At 35.9% G+C, this 19,467-nt stretch overlaps 1 protein-coding gene across 2 annotated transcripts in view; it reads right to left on the minus strand.

The window, feature by feature from the left end:
• The window catches only part of INTU (inturned planar cell polarity protein), an 87,546-nt gene that overhangs the window by 18,738 nt on the left and 49,341 nt on the right, over positions 1-19,467 (minus strand). The window contains exons 9-15 of one of the 2 annotated variants that reach the window (XM_040474376.1): positions 16,698-16,775; positions 9,468-9,672; positions 7,702-7,755; positions 6,978-7,040; positions 5,959-6,180; positions 4,869-5,351; positions 2,929-3,026 (exon numbers count right to left, since the gene is read on the minus strand). In XM_040474376.1, coding sequence (XP_040330310.1) covers positions 2,929-3,026; positions 4,869-5,351; positions 5,959-6,180; positions 6,978-7,040; positions 7,702-7,755; positions 9,468-9,672; positions 16,698-16,775 — 1,203 coding nt within the window. The remainder of the gene's footprint in view (positions 1-2,928; positions 3,027-4,868; positions 5,352-5,958; positions 6,181-6,977; positions 7,041-7,701; positions 7,756-9,467; positions 9,673-16,697; positions 16,776-19,467) is intronic. The other variant, XM_040474386.1, reaches the window with a different exon arrangement.

A 19,467-nucleotide genomic window follows, 5' to 3' on the forward strand; every position in this document is an offset into this window, starting at 1 on the left:
CATCTCTTAGCCTGGATACTGCCTTTGATCATCCATGCTAGTTAAAATCCTGTTAAACTCTTAATTAGGAGGCATGATCAGAATAATTTCTCCTTCTTATTAGTGATTTATGGCTTTGGTTCTTTTTTCAGACCAGGGATAGACCGGAAAGGAGATCATCTGCAAATTTTTCTCATACTTTTCTAGAAGGTGGCTGGCTCACTAACAACTCAACTGGTGGCTGATCTTTTTCAATTAGTAACTCAAATAATCAAGAAGAGAGGAATTTTGATTACTCAAAAAGGAAACTAAATTAAAACATACATTTTATTTTAGAGGTCTTCAAAATTAAGAAAAGGTACAGAACAGAAACAATTCTTTAAAAAGAGAAATTAATAAGATTCCTTTTTAGGGAGGTTTAGAATCAACATTTTTGTTGTTTTTTTTAACTTTCTCTCTCTCTGAAAAAAAAAAAAATCCACAACACAGTGAGGAAATTTAGCTCTTGAAAATCATAAACTCATTCAGAGTATATTAACTCAGTGGATACACTGCAAGTTTAAAAATCATCAAACAATTGCCCAATGGGAAGACAAAATATTTGTGAAAGCATAGATTAAGTCATTTATTATTGAGAAAGGTCACTCCTGCAGCAGAAAATGGATTCATGGTAGGCTGGGAGTTGGGAGACTGTTGCAGTAAAACAGGTAAGACAATGGGAGCCTGATCTACAGTAGGAACAATAGGGGTTGAATGGAATAAATAATTATTAGAATGTAGAGTATAGGACTTGGTTATTAAATGAACTGTTTTGTGTATATTATTTTTAATATGTTATATATTTTTATTTTACAAAAGTGTATACACAGAAATTAGGATAATCTACACTGGCTTATTTCATACTTTTAAAATTAACTACATAGTATGAACATTTTTCATGTCAATAAAGAAAATAAATATGCATCTGTAGCATCTTTAAAAAAATTTTTTTTAATGTTTCATTTTTTTATTTTGAGAGAGAGAGAGAGAGAGAGTACGAGTGGGAGAGGAGCAGGGGGAGAGGGAGAGAGAGAATCCCAAGCAGACTCCATGCTCAGCACGGAGCCCCAGGCAGGGCTCGATCTCATGACCTGGAGATCATGACCTAAGCCAATATCAAGAGTCTGACGCTTAACCAACTGAGCCACCCAGGCACCTCTGTAGGATCTTTTTAAATAGACAGCCTATGATTTACATTGTATATGAATTTATGTTCAAGCCTGAACTTGTAAAACATTTTCTTTTACTAGAGATAAGGTAAAAATAACACACACACATTTAAAAAGTAAGATATGGGGGTAATAAAATTTCAGAGTGGTATTTGTTAAATAGAAGACGAGGGTTTGGGAAAGTATTTCAAAGCTCTACAAAAGGTTTGATTTAGATTTGTTGAAAAAACATTTTTAACTATTAAAAAACTAACCATAGTTTTTGAAGGCATTAAATTTAACACATTAGATTCCCATTACATTATTTTATGCAGACAAGTTACCTTGTTTTTGCTCTAACGTCAGGAAAAAAAAGCCGTTTCTGACAACTCTGTGACATACATATTTGAACTTATTATAAAATGTTTTGGGGTGCCTGGGTGGTTCAGTTGATTAAGTGTCCAACTCTTGATTTCGGCTCAGGTCATTATCCCATGGTTTGTGAGTTTGACCCCTACGTCCAGCTCTATGCTGACTGTGTAGAGCCTGCTTGGGATTCTCTTTCTCCCCCTCTCTTTCTGTCTCTCCCTCTCTCTCTCTCAAAGATAAATCAATAAACATAAAAAATAAATAAACATTAACAAAAAATAAACATTCATAATCTTTAAAAAGATGTTTCATGATTAAGAAAGTAATAGTGCTGAACTTTTTGTGTGTGATTTATGTGTCTGCTTATTCAAATAGAAGTGTGCAATGGAGTTTGTTATACTAACTGACCCCACATATGACATCATAATTAAACATCAGGCAAAGCTCAGACAGCTCATCACCACATAATAGTTGCACAAGAAGTGAATACGTAACATTTTACATTTTAATAATTACAGAGTTTAATAATTATAGACATTTTATGTTTTAATAATTATAGACATGCTCTTCTCACTCCGTTCCTTTTACTTCAGAATTCCTACTTAATGTAAGTTTGAGGTTTCATTTCTTTCCTAAAATGGGTGTTATAGGCTCAGTTCCTACCCCCGGACTCAGAGGGAGATGCAGCAAGGAAGTTTACTAGAGAGAACTCTGGGGAACAACACTTGTGGGAGGAAGTCCCACAAGTGTGGGAGGAAGAAGGATTGAGCAGAGGGAAAAGCTGAACCACACTGCAGTTGAAACAAAATCTCAGCAGATACCACTTGGAACTATGAGATTGGATGGCCTTTTAGAGTTGTCTCGAATTTAGGCCAAGTCTTTGTATTCAACTTATCTATTAGTCCTTAGATGTGGGCTATTTCTAGGGATAAATTGTCATCTTGGCTGAGTCAATAAACTTCCAAGCAGAACAAGAGACTCAGCTGTGAGTAGTTAGCAGCCATTATCCCCAAACACTGGAAGGAGTACCCTGGGCTATGGAATATCTGTGCAGCAGACTGCAGCATCCACCAAAGTCTAAAAACAGTAAATACTATAATAAAAAAATTAGACATACAAAAGGGAGGTTACCTGTGGAAAAGAGATAAGAGGGGACTTTCACATTTTGAAACATCACTCTGTTTTTTTATCTTTTATAATAGGAGTACGGGTTCCCTATTGTATAATGAAAAACGTTAGTGAATTAGCATAGACATTACCTTTAATATGTAAGATATATCACAATTACATTTTTGAGTTAAATCTCTATATGTTATGGATTTGTACTTTCTTGCTGTAAAGTTTGCTCGAAGACACATGTTTTAAAAAAAAAGAATACAAGTATGCTTCTTACTTCATTGTGTTATATATTTCCAGTTCTTTATCTGAAAAGTCCTTTTTCAAGTTCCCCAAATGAAATGGATTTGGAAGAGCAGACTTCCGTTTAGTGACCTGAAAAATGCAGTTAAGTAGATCAGTTTGCATCTAAGAATGGAATCAAACAGCAGACATAATGTAAAAACTGAAAACTTTCTAAGAGAACTATTTAGTATTTTGCAATGTTTCCTTTAAATATGTTTGAGGCTAACTTATACCTCCTGGCTTATTCTTCGCTAACAGTGACCTAGGGCCATGTCATAGAAGGATGTCATAGTTCTTCCTGAAAATCTACCAGAGCCACTATCAAGTTTTGTTACACTTTTTTTTTCATTTTTTCTTTCTTTTCTTTATCTTAGAGACAGAGAAAGAGAGTGTGAAAGGGGAAGAGGGGCAGAGGGAGAAAGAAAATCTCAAGTAGGCTCCATCCATGTTCAGTACAGAGCCCAATGTGGGGCTTGATCCCACAACCCTGGGGTCATGACTTGTGCCAAAACCAATCAAATGAGCTGCCCATGTGCCCCAAGTTTTATTATATTTTATGTGTAAATGTGCTTGTCTCCCTCTCTAGACTTTGCACTCCTCAAAGGCAGGGGCTATGTCTTACCCATCTTTGTATTTCTGTATAGCATGGCCCTTGGCACATAATAGGTGTTCAATCAAATTTGTTGAATGGCTCGATTATAGAGATTATTTAATTTCTCTTCAGAGTTATTCATGGCTTCTTAAGCCTACTACTTCTTAAACTATATTTCCTACCAATTTCACCAACTGGGATAATGAATATATAGGACGAATGCGGGTATTTTCTAAATATATCCACTTCAGACTCCAAGACTGCTGTATTGTTTGGAATTAGAAGATGGAAGCTATGGCTATTTATGCCATGACACTCAGAATCTCACATTTTATTGGTGCCCCTTCTCAGATTCTATCTTATTCATGTCTTGTCTGACATCACTTCCAACAATCCAAATGACAAGCAAGTTTCAAAAGTGTTCTGAAAGTAGAGCATCACTAGAATAGTAGAAGACCTCCCGGGGTGATTACTTTGATGATCATTTGGATACATTATTGTATCCAAAAACATGGAAAAAGGATAAAAATAAACAATCTGAAAAATGAACATTCTCTTTGTTTTATAATCACATTTTAAATTATTGACAATGGAGACCAGCCTTTATAGATTCAGATAAAAACAAAATAAAACAAAAAAAAAACTATAAAAACCTATAGAATAACATGTATATACACATATATTTACATAAATATATTTTTTTAGGTTTCTGATTCTCTGTTTCTGCTGAATATTTTATTGCTTATTTAGTTAAATCAGGCATCTAAAATCCCACACAACTAGGATGTTCTCTGTTAACCTTGTGACAGAAGAAAGATGAACAGGGAAAGCAGGAAGGATTAAAGAATTTTCCTACTTGTAAGTAGTGTCAAGCAGTTGTCCTGGATGCTACTATTTTATTACTTGATATTTCTTTCTCTTTTTGGTTCTTTCTTTCTTTTTTTTTTTATTCTTTTATTTAAAAAAAAAAATTTTTTTTAACGTTTTATTTATTTTTGAGACAGGGAGAGACAAAGCATGAACAGGGGAGGGTCAGAGAGAGGGAGACACAGAATCTGAAACAGGCTCCAGGCTCTGAGCTGTCAGCACAGAGCCCGACGCGGGGCTCGAACCCACAGAACGCAAGATCATGACCTGAGCCGAAGTCGGCTGCTTAACTGACTGAACCGCCCAGGCGCCCCTCTCTTTTTTGGTTCTAAATCACTGGTTTGCTAACAATAACCAAAACAACCACTAGATCAAATGAAGAATGATTTGCCATTAAAAATTTTCTTGCAATTATAAAATAAGAACTGGAAAGACAGTAGCTCTCAAATGTACACACTCAAATGAACACACACCTTAAGCAAGGCCCCACTTTCTTCTGAACCATCAGAGCCCTGAGGTTCTCTTTGTTGTTTCCGTACTGTATCTGGTGTAGAGTGGGGACTCAGGTGAATACCTTCTCCACCTTCACAACCATTGTCAGATCCTCCACTGCTTTGGGAAGGACTGGGCTTACGTGTCTTTAAGGAATAGTCACCAAAAAGAATTCTTCTGCATGTTGGAGAGGTTGCTACTTTGGAAGTACCTGGAAGCTTACTGAGGATAGGTGAGGTTGTCAAACTATCTAATTTTTCATGTGATCCAATAAGGAACCAGTCAGCACAAGACAAACAGGGGCTTGGAGACGTTAGCCGTTCATTTATGCGACAATCTATTCCTTCCAGCTGATGAAGAGTTGTTTTGACCTGATCCACATATATACAGTCTGGTCCAGGATTCCCAATAGCTTTGGATGCACAGCCTCCAGCTTCTAATAGTACACATAACATATAATGCTTCTATAAGACAAAAATATTAATAGAGATTTAGCTACATGAAAATGTTTATATGTAGTGTACGTGCATAAATTTATAAGTACGAAAAACATGGTATAATCATATGATTATTAAAAACTGCCTCAGTTTCTTAGTTATTCTCAATGCTTCCTGATCATCCTTGAAAACAAATCTCATATTGCCTTCTCTTGGTATACCATCAAAGACTACTTTCTGGTACATGGAGTTCCCTAAGGTGGCTTTCAAAGAGCCACAGTGATTAGAAGTCCTTTTATCTACAATCACATGTTTTTTCTGATTCTATATTCTTTTCATGTCTCTCTTTCCCAAGACAAACCAGAGGATAAAACCACTACAGAAATGAGAACAAAAGATCTGAAGAACCTGATAAAATCTTATTCTGGGCTTCATTAATATTTCTTCACGAGTATTAAATGGATGTAAAAGAAAAGGAATAAGGGACATATAACATTTTCTTGAATACTGGTATCTGGCACACTCATAATTTTAAACTGTCATATTTGTTTGTGTATTTTAAGATAGTAAATGGCCAAAAAAAAAAAAAAAAAGCCACCCCAAAACGCACACACAGAAACCAAAGTAAACTTACCAAGCCAACGATTAGCAAAAAATATCTTCCTTCAGGTTCCTGAAAGACTTCAGTGTTTGAGTCTGTAGAAGGTTGGAGGTGATGTTGAGGAAACACTTCTCTCCATATAACCAACTGACCAATTCTTTGTTTTGCTGCTAACGGCAGTAGGCAATAGTGGCGACAGTATATGGCAATATCAATAAGGTCATCCTTAGGCAAATGACTGCAGATCAAATAACCCTTGAATTTAACCACAAAGAACAGAAGTCAACTATGTCATAATATATTTCTAAGAATTTTACAGGTACTTCAGTTAGCTTAAAATATTCCAGTTTCAAATAGAATAAAGACATAGCAAAGATAAATGTTCTTTTTCTGAGGTCAATTAGAGATCAAATATTTATGATAAGTCTACCACAGACTTTAGCACAAAGCAAGATGGCCTGAGTAGTATAAACCTGACTATTTGGCAAAGTTAGAAAAGAACTGAATTTTGAGCATGGAAAGTGGAGAAGAGAAGTTACAGTGAGGACAGACTTACTTTTCACTGTGTACCATTCTGTACTGTCTGATTCTTTTTTAGATATGTTTTAAATCATGTTTAAAAATCTTCTTGAAGTGCCAAAACACTTAAATTCATTTGATGCTTAATTTGCTTTGCATGGAAGTCAATGAATGTTAGAAGATATACTAAAAAGATATATGGTTATGTCTGAGGATAAGAAAAAAAGTGCACTGCTGCAAAAAGAAACCGAGAGAGTATTGCTCTTCTCTCCTACGCACTTGGTTCCTCCATTACTGTTTCTGCTTATACATCTGCAAATGCAATATATATAATGAATGTAATAATATCAAAAATATTGTATTTGTAAATCTGTAGGTACTGGGTTTTTTTGAAGACCTTAATTTTATGGTAACTACATTCAAAGGAAAAGAGATAAATGTATTTTTCATGTTTGTAGAAGTTTGAGAAAATTTACTTTAGGTCTCTTTATATGGCAGTTGGACATTTATAAAAATTTCAGCCTTCAACTTACCTTGTAAAATAGAGAAGATCCTAAAATTGTATACAGCCGCCTCATGTCATAGTAGTCCTCAGACTGGGGGAGCAAAACCACAGTGGATTTATATTCTTTGTTTTTCATGATTAAAAAAATCCTAGTAAAGCTATAATAATTAAAAATGGCAATTATATTCTTTAGTAACTGAACTTTTCATAGTGCCTTCTTTAGAAATGAACATACTAGGGTATTAGGGTGAAAAATAATGTGCATATATTTTTGACTGAAAGCAATCTTATTTTTTATTCTTATAAGATACTGTTGATTAGAGACATTTAAGAACAGAACATAAGTGGGGTGCCTGGGTGGCTCAGTCAATTAAGCATTCAGCTCTTGATTTCAGCTCAGGTCATGATCTCATGGTCCATGGATTTGAGCCCCGTGTCAGGCTCTGTGCTGACAGCTTGGAGCCTGAAGCCTACTTCGGATTCTGTGTCTCCCTCTCTCTCTGCCCCTCCCCTGCTCTCTCTCAAAAATAAATAAACATCAAAATAAATAAATAAATAAATAAATACATAAAAATTAAATAAATAAGAAGTTTTTTTAAGGCAAGGAAAATAAATTTTGTTCATGTCAAAATAGAGATCCAATGCTACGTATTTCAAGATTATTACATGCCCACTTGAAAAATATTTAGAATAATGGCTGATTTACAATATATGAAATCAACATTAAGCCTAAAATCCACTGGCTTTCTTACCAGTTCAGCAAAATCTGCAGACTCTAAGTCACTCAATGCTGTGTCTAGTTCCATCTATGTGGGAAAAAAACAAAAAACAAAAAACAAAAAACCACAACCATTTAACTCGGTTATTGTTTAGTAATGGCCTCATAAAAGTGCTTAATAATTACTTGAAGAATTGAATAAGTATCTTTCTCCTTTGTGATATTTAAGAAATGTCCGAAAATAGAACATGTTGTTTTAAGCTTTGCAATTACATGGAAAAAAATTATTTAACATATTGTCATTTTTCAATTAAATCTCAATTATTACAAAATGAACTTCACTCTGTATTCAATGCAAAATAACTTATGAGGTTAAAAAAATTGCTTTCTAGTTTTGAATTAGGAAATTTTTGAACCTATCAAAATTCTTACAGGAAAATAACCCATCTTAATGTACCCAATCTATTTTGAGGTTTTTTTTTTTCCCCCTTTATTGCTGTATATTTCTCAACAGTTAGATCCCTGGAAAATAAACATTCTTCCCTGTCTCTTTCCTAAGTTCTATATAAAAGGACTTTTAATCTTTATTTATGGATTAAAACATGAAGAAAAGTGTTCCCCTGGAACCTGGCACAGTTTAGCTTCCCTACAGGGTTATTAGAAAAATCTTACTTAGGATTTAGCTTTTGTTTCTATGGAAATTTCCCAAACTCTTTCATGTGTTTGTTCTTCCATGAAACATTCAAAATTTAAAAACAGAATAAATTTAATCTGTAGTTTAATCTGTAATACATATATATAAATTGAAAACTAGGCAGTTAAAGCTTGTGGCATAAATGTGATTTGTGGAAAAGAATCCTTTTTTTTCCTTTTCCTTTTCTTTTTAAAGGCCAAGGCACTCTCTGCAGGACTATTTCACAAACTGTGTCTTACTGAGATGACAAAAGCTTTGGAAACATTAGTCATGCCTTTCAATACTTTTCACACTCTATGACTTATTACTCATTTGTGACCTGCATTTTTCTGTATCTAGCAAATATTTCATGTACTCCTTTTTGTGGCTTTGGTGCTCTTGTAAGAAATAATAGACAACAAGAAAAGTACCCACTTGTTAATTCTGATCTCACAAATATTAATGATTCCAGGTTGCTATTCCTGCTACTGAACTGTAGGCTAACGTACAAGGTTACAATAATTGTTTCTTCACATTCCTTAAGAGAACAAAGTATCTACTCTCTTAATTATTCCAGTGTACCTTAAGAAAAATGACATTAAAAAAAAAAAAAACATCTGGGGCGCCTGGGTGGCTCAGTCCGTTGAGCGTCTGACTTCAGCTCAGGTCATAATCTCGCAGTTCATGAGTTTGAGCCCCACGTTGGGCTCTGTGCTGACAGCTCAGAGCCTGGAGCCTGTTTCAGATTCTGTGTCTCCCTCTCTCTGCCCCTTCCCCGCTCATGCTGTCTCTCTCTGTCTCTCAAAAATGAATAAAGGTTAAAAAAAAATTTTTTTTAAAAAGAACATCTGATAAACAAACAAAAGCAAGTCACACCATATAATTATGATTTCTGAGAAGTATTACAAATTTAGAAAATGCTTAAATGTTACAGTAAGATGAGAGAGCTAATTTCTGGTTAGAAAGAAATATTTGTCTAAGTTCACTGTACTGGATCACCTACTTCATCAATCAATGGCTTCAACTCTTACCCACAATCCTGAAAATACAAAAAGTCTAAAAAAGAGAGAAGATAAAAAATTACAAGGCAACTGGTTCTGATTTTTATTTACGACACCCAGGATTACCTTGATTTCCTGTGGAAGTGTGAGCCACCGAACTCCGGGGAGACTGTCTAAGAGCACTGCACTGGAAGCATCATATTGTTGTGCGTTCAAACTGGCACTGGAATGTAGTTTAGTAGGCTGAAGTGCTCTTTGAAAGAACAAGATGAAAAAATGATCCAGACGAGGAACATTCTCAACCTGGCAAAAGGCACTGAAGAAACAACAGCTGTAAGTCAGAAAAACATATGGAAATAGTGGTCATCTTTTGTATGTCCCTAGGAGAGTGGATCTTTCCCAAATACATAGGCTCTCTTCCTTCCTCCTCTCCCTTATGAAGAATTACTGCTAGGGGCGCCTGGGTGGCTCAGTCGGTTAAGCATCTGACTTCAGCTCAGGTCATGATCTCGTGGTCCGTGAGTTCGAGCCCCGCGTTGGGCTCTGGGCTGATGGCTCAGAGCCTGGAGCCTGCTTCCGATTCTGTGTCTCCCTCTCTCTCTGCCCCTCCCCGTTCATGCTCTGTCTCTGTCTCATAAATAAATAAAAACATTAAAAAAAATAAAAAAAAATAAAAAGAATTACTGCTATAATGTTATTGCACCGAAAACCTACTTTCAAATGCACTGAGCAGATGGTATTATGGAAGAACCACAGGGCTAACACAAGCGGTATATCTACAACAAAATGGACTGAAGTAACCTTTTTGTAAAAAAATGTAAGTTGCTTTTACCTTATCTCTTAACCATTTAACCTCTCAATATCTTTCAGGCAGGATGGAATAATAAAGAAATTTTGAGCTTTGTAATAGAACATATTTGTCTTTGAATCTTATCATTGCTTTTACCAGGTAGTTATCTCAGGAAAAGTTCTTTGAACTTTTGTTTCCAACTCTAAAAATGGGGATAATACAATCTGACTTGCATGCAAAGTACTTAGTACTTTATTTATTTATTTATTATACTTATTACTTACTGAACACAGTAAGCACATAATTAGCCCAAGTTATTTTTCCCCTCTTCACTAATGTAGGCAACACTACTGAAGAACCGAAAAAGAGATAGAGAGACACACACACTAAACACTTGACTTTAGTTATGCAAAAATAATAGAGCATTGCCTGCAACTATTCATTGGAATAGCCTGCTTGATAACACAATAGCTAGTATATGTACCATTAATACATCAGAATAATATTCATGGATTCATTCAACAAATTGTTTGAGTGCCAACTATGTTCTAGGCACTATTCTCATTGCTGGAGGTACCGCAGTAAAAATATCAAGACAAAAGACAAGGTCTCTGCTTCTGTGGAGCTCATGTTCTAATGGAGAAAGACAACTAATGAACAAAGAGTAAAAACATGAACTTGTACAAAGAGATATACAGAGAACAAGATCATGTGAATGGGTGATGTAACTAGTTGGTTATTTTACATCAAAAGTTGGGGAAGAGTCTTTGAGAATGGACATTTAGCTGAGATCCCAATGTCAAGAAGATCTAGGGACAGAAAAGAGCGCAAAAGCCCTAGTGTGGAACAAGTGTGGCCAGGGTGTCCACAGACCAGCCAGAGGGGAAATGTGGTTTGAGATCTGAAATCAGAAAGATATGTAGGAGCCAGATTATAATGTAAAAAGACTGCTTTAACCGCATTTGGAATTTTTTTTTTTAATAAACATAGTTTATTGTCAAACTGGTTTCCATACAACACCTAGTGCTCATCCCAACAGGTGCCCTCCTAAATGCCCATCACCCACTTTCCCCTCTCCCCCACTCCCCATCAACCCTCAGTTCGTTCTCAGTATTTAAGAGTCTCTTATGGTTTCCCTTCTTCCCTCTCTGTAACTCCCCTCCCCCCTTCCTCTCCCCCCTGGTCTTCTGTTAAGTTTCTCAGGATCCACATCAGAGTGAAAACATATGGCATCTGTCTTTCTCTGCCTGACTTATTTCACTTAGCATAATACTTTCCAGTTCCATCCACATTGCTACAAATGGTCAGATTTCATTCTTTCTCATTGTCAAGTAGTATTCCATTGTATATATAAACCACAACTTTTTTATCAATTCGTCAGCTGATGGACATTTAGGCTCTTTCCATAATTTGGCTATTGCTGAAAGTGCTGCTATAAACATTGGGGTACAAGTGCCCCTATGCATCAGAACTCCTGTATCCCTTGGGTAAATTCCTAGCAGTGCTACTGCTGGGTCATAGGGTAGGTCTATTTTTAATTTTTTGAGGAACCTCCACACTGTTTTCCAGAGTGGCTACACCAGTTTGCATTCCCACCAACAGTGCAAGAGGGTTCCTGTTTCTCCACATCCTCTCCAGCATCCATAGTCTCCTGATTTGTTTATTTTAGCCACTCTGACCAGAGTGAGGTGGTATCTCAGTGTGGTTTTGATTTATATTTCCCTGATAAGGCGTGATGTTGAGCATCTTTTCATGTCCTGTTGGTCCTCTGGATGTCTTCTTTAGAAAAGTGTCTATTCGTGTTTTCTGCCCATTTCTTCACTGGATTATTTGTTTTTTGGGTGTGCAGTTTGGAGAGTTCTTTATAAATTTTGGATACTAGCTCTTTGTCTATATGCCATTTGCAAATATCTTTTCCCATTCCATCAGTTGCCTTTTACTTTTGTCGATTGTTTCCTTTGCTGTGCAGAAGCTTTTTACCATGAAGAGGTCCCAATAGTTCATTTTTGCATTTAATTCCCTTGCCTTTGGAGATGTGTCAAGTAAGAAATTGCTGCGGCTGAGGTCAGAGAGGTTTTTTCCTGCTTTCTCCTCTAGAGTTTTGATGGTTTCCTGTCTCACATTCAGGTCCTTCATCCATTTTGAGTTTATTTTTGTGAATGGTGTAAGAAAGTGGTCTAGTTTCATTCTTCCGCATGTTGCTGTCCAGTTCTCCCAGCACCATTTGTTAAAGAGACTGTCTTTTTTCCATTGGATATTCTTTCCTGCTTTGTCAAAGATTAGTTGGCCATACTTTTGTGGGTCCAATTCCGGAGTCTCTCTTCTATTCCATTGGTCTATGTGTCTGTTTTTGTGCCAATACCATACTGTCTTGATGATTACAGCTTTGTAGTAAAGGCTAAAGTCTGGGATGGTGATGCCTCCTGCTTTGGTTTTCTTCTTCAATATTACTTTGGCTATTTGGGGTCTTTTGTGGTTCCATACAAATTTTAGGATTGCTTGTTTCTAGATTCGAGAAGAATGCTGGTGCAATTTTGATGGGGATTACATTGAATGTGTAGACTGCTTTGGGTAGTATTGACATTTAAAAAAAATTTTTTTTAATTCACATCCAAATTAGTTAGCATATGGTGCAACAGTGATTTCAGGAGTAGATTCCTTAGTGCCCCTTACCCATTTAGCCCATCCCCTCTCCCACAACCCTCCAGTAACCCTCAGTTTGTTCTCCATATTTATGAGTCTCTTTTGTTTTGTCCCCCTCCCTATCATTATAATATAATTTTTATATTATTTTTGTTTCCCTTCCCTTATGTTCATCTGTTTTGTCTCTTAAAGTCCTCATATGAGTGAAGTCCTATGAATTTTGTCTTTCTCTGACTAATTTCACTTAGCATAATGCCCTCCAGTTCCATCCACGTAGTTGCAAATGGCAAGGGTTCATTCTTTTTCATTGCCAAGTAATACTCCATTGTATAGATATACCACCTCTTCTTTATCCATCCATCCATCGATGGACATTTGGGCTCTTTCCATACTTTGGTTATTGTTGATAGTGGAGTATTGACATTTTAACAATATTTATTCTTCCAACCCATGAGCATGGAATGTTTTTCCATTTCTTTGTATCTTCTTCAATTTCCTTCATATGTTTTCTTTAGTTTTCAGCATACAGATCTTTTACCTCTTTGGTTAGGTTTATTCCTAGGTATTTTATGAATCTTGGTGCAATTGTGAATGGGATCAGCTTCTTTATTTGTCTTTCTGTTGCTTCATTATTGGTGTATAAAAATACAACTGATTTTGTACATTAATTTAGTATCCTACAACTTTGCTGAATTCATGTATCAGTTCTAGCAGACTTTTGGTGGAGTCTATCAGGTTTTCCATGTATAGTATCATGTCATCTGCAAAAAGTTAAAGGCTTGACTTCATCTTTGTCAATTATGATGCCTTTGATTTCCTTTTGTTGTCTGATGGCTGATGCTAGAACTTCCAACACTACGTTAAACAACAGCGGTGAGAGTGGGCATCCCTGTTGTGTTCCTGACCTCAGGGGGAAAGCTCTCAGTTTTTCCCCATTGAGGATGATATTAGCTGTGGGCTTTTCATAAATGGCTTTTATGATGTTTAAGTATGTTCCTTCTATCCCGACTTTCTCGAGGGTCTTCATTAAGAAAGAATGCTGAATTTTTCAAATGCTTTTTCTGCATTGATTGACAGGATCACATGGCTCTTATCTTTTCTTTTATTAATGTGATGTATCAAATTGATTGATTTGCGAATATTGACCCAGCCCTGCAGCCCAGGAATGAATCCCACTTGATCATGGTGAATAATTCTTTTTATATGCCGTTGAATTCAATTTCCTAGTATCTTGTTGAGAATTTTTGCATCCATATTCATCAGGGATATTGGCCTGTAGTTCCAAAACTCAAACGGGAAGTACTTCCAAAACTCAAGTACTTCCAAAACTCAAATGGGAAGAAACAAAATTTTAACAGACCCATAACTAGTGAAGAAATTGAATCAGTTATCAAACATCTTCCAAATAAGAGTCCAGGACCAGATGGCTTCCCTGGGGAATTCTACCAGATATCTAAAGCAGAGATAATACCTTTCCTTCTCAAGTTGCTCCAAAAAATAGAAAGGGAAGGAAAACGTCCCGACTCATTCTATGAAGCCAGCATTACTTTGATTCCCAAACCAGACAGAGACCAAGCAAAAAAAGAGAACTACAGGCCAATATCCCTGGAAATTTATTAAAGTGGCACGAATGGAGATTGTTATAGCAGTGAGAGATGGTGGTGGCTGTACAAGGTGATAGTGAGGATGGAGAGAAATGAATGGATTTGAGATATGTTTTGGAGACAGACTGTTTAGAGTCTGCTGATAGTTTTGCTAGGAATAGTGGAGGAAATCTATCTTTAATATGATCACAATACTAAACTTTTTTTTTTTTTTTTTGGAGAGAGAGCATGAGTAGGGGAGGGGTAAAAGGAGAGGAAGAGAGAGAATCTTAAGCAGGCTCCACACCCAGCATGGAGTCCAATGCAGGGCTTGATCTCATGACCATGAGATCATGACCCAAGCAGAAATCAAGAGTCAGAGATTTAACCCACTGAGCCACAAAGGTGCCCCTAAACTTGTTAATACATAATCACTTTTCTGTGGTTCACAGGAACTAAACAGCTCACAACTTAAAAAAATAAAAAAATTAACTCTTTGGACTTGTTAATCTTTTCATAATTTTTCATAATGGGCCTTTAATATCTTTCATAATTAGAAAAAACCTTATTAAAAATTACTACAAAAGGACTATTAACAACATCTTGGATCCATACTGCTTCTTGGTCGTAAGAACTCAATGGATCTTCACATTCATTATCTTAGTTTGTCTTTCCAATTCTCACTAGAACAAGAAGAAACTAAAACTCGCTGCCAATTTGGTGATACTTCCAAGTAAAAGAAAGCTAAATTTCAAAATGAAATTCACAGAAATGAAGAGTCCCTCTGCTCATAACCTCGTCCATTTGGAATTTGCAGAACAACCCCAAATGATTGTCTTAAGTTATGAAATTCATCTCAGGAATTTAATCTTTAATTATCTCTGTTTTTATGAAAACATGAAGCTTCAGTTAAGGTAAAACATAGCAAGGTTTGCTACCCAGTGTAAATTTAAGGAAGTAGTTTACAACCATATCCTTACTGTTCATTGGTTAAAAGTTTCCTTATTAGTAAAAGTTAAAAACAATGTTGGTGGCTGCTTGGCCTTTTGTAGTTCACACATTTGGAAAAGGCTCACCAGGAATTAGGTTTGAGAGGGATGTGTCTCCTAAGAGGCTTGTTGAGGAGAATTCTGTACACTACACAGTCCCAATGTCACAGAAAGTTATTTCAGGCTGCTTTGAGAACAGTGGTAACAAAGATCCATAAGAGATAAACAGAGAGCCAATACCACTGTGGTTTGGAAAGACATATAAACTGTTTTGGATCTTTATACTTATATACTCTTAAGGCTTTGAAAGCAAAGGTATCATTTTAGCTCTCTGAAGTACTGGAACTTAGAAAAAATCCCACAAACAGAAAAATCTTTTTTTCATCCATAATTTCATGTGTTCAAATCCTGAAGTTACCTCAAATTGCCTCCTTTAGATCAAGAAAGATGCATCATATTTTACTGTAATGTTAAAAAACAAGAAGCAGGAAAATAGGCATAACATGAGCCCACACATATTTTAAAAGGGAATATATATACTGTATTCATATTGTATAGGAAACATATGACACACATGAAACTAAATATCTTTACTGTGTCATTTATATATTTTAATAGTGCTTTTTTTTTTTTAATTTAAAAATTGGTTTAAGAAAGAAGAATCACATTTTAGGACAGTGCATTTGACACTGGTCTTATAATGAGAGAACAACACAACTTAAAATCTTCTTACTCCTTTTTGTATTTGTTTTGAAGAAATGCCCTTATATTTGCTTCTATAGAAATATATCAAGTCAGAATATAATTATGGTTTTATCACTATTTTACTTTATTTTGCTAAACTAACATGAGACCAAAAATGAAAAAGCAATGAATAGATCAAGTGAAAAAGTGCCTAGAACTGTAAAATGAAGCCAGTAATAAAAGATGAGAAAATCAGAGAAAGAAAGAAAAAAACAAAACAAAACACAAATAACTAACTTGCCAAACAAGGAAAAGTATTAAATGCAAAAGGTGATTTGGAATCCTGTGCTTAAAACTTGAGGTTCATTTTTTTAGGAGCACTGGTATCTTTATTATTTTTAATATTATTTTTTATTAAGTTATTTTAATTCCAGTATAGTTAACACTCTTTTATATTAATTTCAGGTATGCAATATAGTGATACGACACTTTCCTACATCACCCAGTGCTTATCACAGCAAGTGCACTCCTTAATCCCAGTCATCTATTTTACCCATCCTCCCACCTCCCTTCCCTCTGATAACCATCAGTTTGTTCTCTATGGTTAAAAGTTTTTGTTTTTTTTTAAACAAACAAACAAAAAACTTGAGATTCAATTCATACTTACCTATCTAAAGAACCATACATAAATGTTAAGGTTTGGGCAACATCTTTTATCATACTCCTTAGCTGAGGGAGAGGAACTCTAAAAAGAAGAAAAATACATTTGTTCATTTATAACATAACCAAGTGATACATATCTAAAAGAAGCAGAACATCGTTCCATTTTATATGTAAGGAATGTGAAAAGTCTGTGTGTCAACTGCGAGTATGGCTGTGTAAAATGGTTCACTGAATTAGCAACTGAAGACTCTGATATCTAGACTTGGAGTTCTAGCATGGGTCAAGTAAGGACTTTTATATCACTACCTACGTGGAAATTGTTTATACCTCCTTAGGGTTCGGTTTCCTCATGTATAAAATGGGGGAATAATCACTAAGCCCTTCTCAGGTTCATTTTGAGGATTAAATTAATGCATATAAAGTAGTACAGTATCTGAGCTCAGAAAAAAATGCTAAATTCTTGACACTTTCCAGTGTTACCCAGATCTCAACCGAACCTCCAACTGCTGTGACAAAAGACACCCCTAAACAAATGGGAGAAGGGAAAGAGAGTAGAGGAAAGAAATGGAATTAACTGTTTTCTTGGTAGCCTGATAAAAATTCTACAAAGTAGATCTGATTATTGCTATTATAGCAATGAGTAAACTGAGGTCCAAGAAGTTAAGTAACTTGTACAAGGACTTAAAGGGAGTAGAACCTGCCTGTGGACATCCATCTTCTTAGCTCTAAAGTTACTCTCTCTACTACCTCACAATGACTTCCTGGTTGGGTCCCCACTATTCACTGCAGCCATCACAGGAAGATGATCTCCCCTCTGAAAACACATGTTCCTGGATTATACACCTGACCTGATCTTCTGTGGGGTGGCACTTTTCTCATTTTGCTCGTAAAAGGCATAGTGGCAAAGAAGGAAATGCATAGACTGGCATTTAAGACAAATGAGAGAAAAATCCCAGACCTGCCACTTCCATTACAAACCACATGCACAGTGTTAGAGATACAAAGACCTATTAATTGACACTGAGGAGGTGCTTGTGCATGATCTCTCATACTCTATTTCTCAGTTTGAATGAAGTAGAATAATAATTCCTATCTTGCATGGCTATGTGAAACAAGATGGGATGAGGAAAAGAATCTGGTACAGAGTAGAATAAAGGGGATCTTCAAATCCATTCTAATTTATCAAACCAAGTTCCCCAGGATAGGAATGACTAATATTTAGGGTAGACACTTTCTATCCCCATCACCCAGTAATAAAGACTGGGAAATTGGCTAGAGCATCCCCTATGCAGCACAACCTTAATTCAGAGCTCAGCTCAGCTGGGACAGCCTTTTTTTTTTTTTTTTTTTTTTTTTTTTGGCTTCAGGGTAAAACCTTGCCTGGAAACTGTCTCTATCTGCATAATTAATTTGGCTGATAGCATCAGAATGTGGCTGAGCAGCCTCTGCTCAGTTCCTTAGCAGGGCCTTCCTTTTCCCTGTGTCTGTCTACACTACCTTCAGCTTACCATTGTATTTTCTGTTTTCTTTCTTTTGCTGTTTGGGCCACTATAAAAGTCTAAGCATAATTATTTTATCCTAAAGTAATTTATAATGAGTGTTCTCCAATTCTTGTAAACCCATACTTTCAAAACAACTCAGTTTTTTCATAATCCGACCCATTGACATAAGGCAGTATTCTAGCAGGGTTCATCATAGTCTCTTTTGAGTCAGAAAAATACAAATTAGCTGGTTAAGGGAGTCACCATGTAGTATATGTCACAGCACCATTATCCTTCAAGTTAAACATTTTGAAACACACAGGAAATACATGGAGACAAATGAAAATGAAAACACAATGGTCAAAATCTTGGGATGCAGCAAAGGCTGTTCTAGGAGGGAAATTTATAGCAATACAGGCCTACTTTGATAACTAAAAAAGTATCAAATAACAACCTAACCTTACATCCTAAAGGAACTAGAAAAAGAAGAACAAAGCCCGAAGTCAACAGAAGGAAAAAAAAATAAAGACTAGAACAGAAATAAATGAAATTAAAAAAATTTTTGAATCATACATTCATGACAGATCATATAACCTTTTGTCCAAAATTAGACATGTTTAAAGCACAATCATTTGGATAATTTTTCACGATAGTCTCCTTTGGAGTTCCTGTTTGTGGTATGAAAACATGTCAACAGATTGTTCACTACTCTTCCTCTCTAGAGGTAGAGCTTAATTGCCCTTCCCTTGAGTGTGGGCTGGACTTAGCAACTTACTCCTAACAAATAGTATATAGTGGAAATGACTGCATCATTTATAAGACTAAGTCAGCTTCCCCTCTTTCTCTGTTTTGGAGAAATCTATTTCTCCATAACTTGCTTTGGGGGAAGCCAGCTGACATGTGAGGACATTCCAACAGCTCTACAGGAGAGACCCATTTGGCAAGGAACTAAGGTCTCTCAACAATGGCTATGTGTGTAAGCCATCTTGGAAGCAGATGCTCTAGCTTCACTTAAGCCTTCAAATAACTGTATCCCTGGACAACATTTTGACTGCAACCTCAAGACAGATCCTGAGTCAGAACTACCCAGCTAAGTCGTTCATGAATTCCTGACTCACAGAGACACCTATGAGATAATAAATGTCTGCTGTTTTAAGTCCCTAAATTTTGGTGTAATTTGTTACCTAGGAATAGATAACTAATACACTGTTATATAATGAAAGAAATCTTGTTAACAAAATCATCAATAATAGAAAATAGTCATATTCATGTCTAGAGTAGCTGTATAATGCA

The sequence above is a fragment of the Herpailurus yagouaroundi genome, unplaced genomic scaffold (assembly GCF_014898765.1).
Source record: "Herpailurus yagouaroundi ecotype Mexico unplaced genomic scaffold, PumYag 28, whole genome shotgun sequence".
Classification (NCBI taxonomy): domain Eukaryota; kingdom Metazoa; phylum Chordata; class Mammalia; order Carnivora; family Felidae; genus Herpailurus; species Herpailurus yagouaroundi.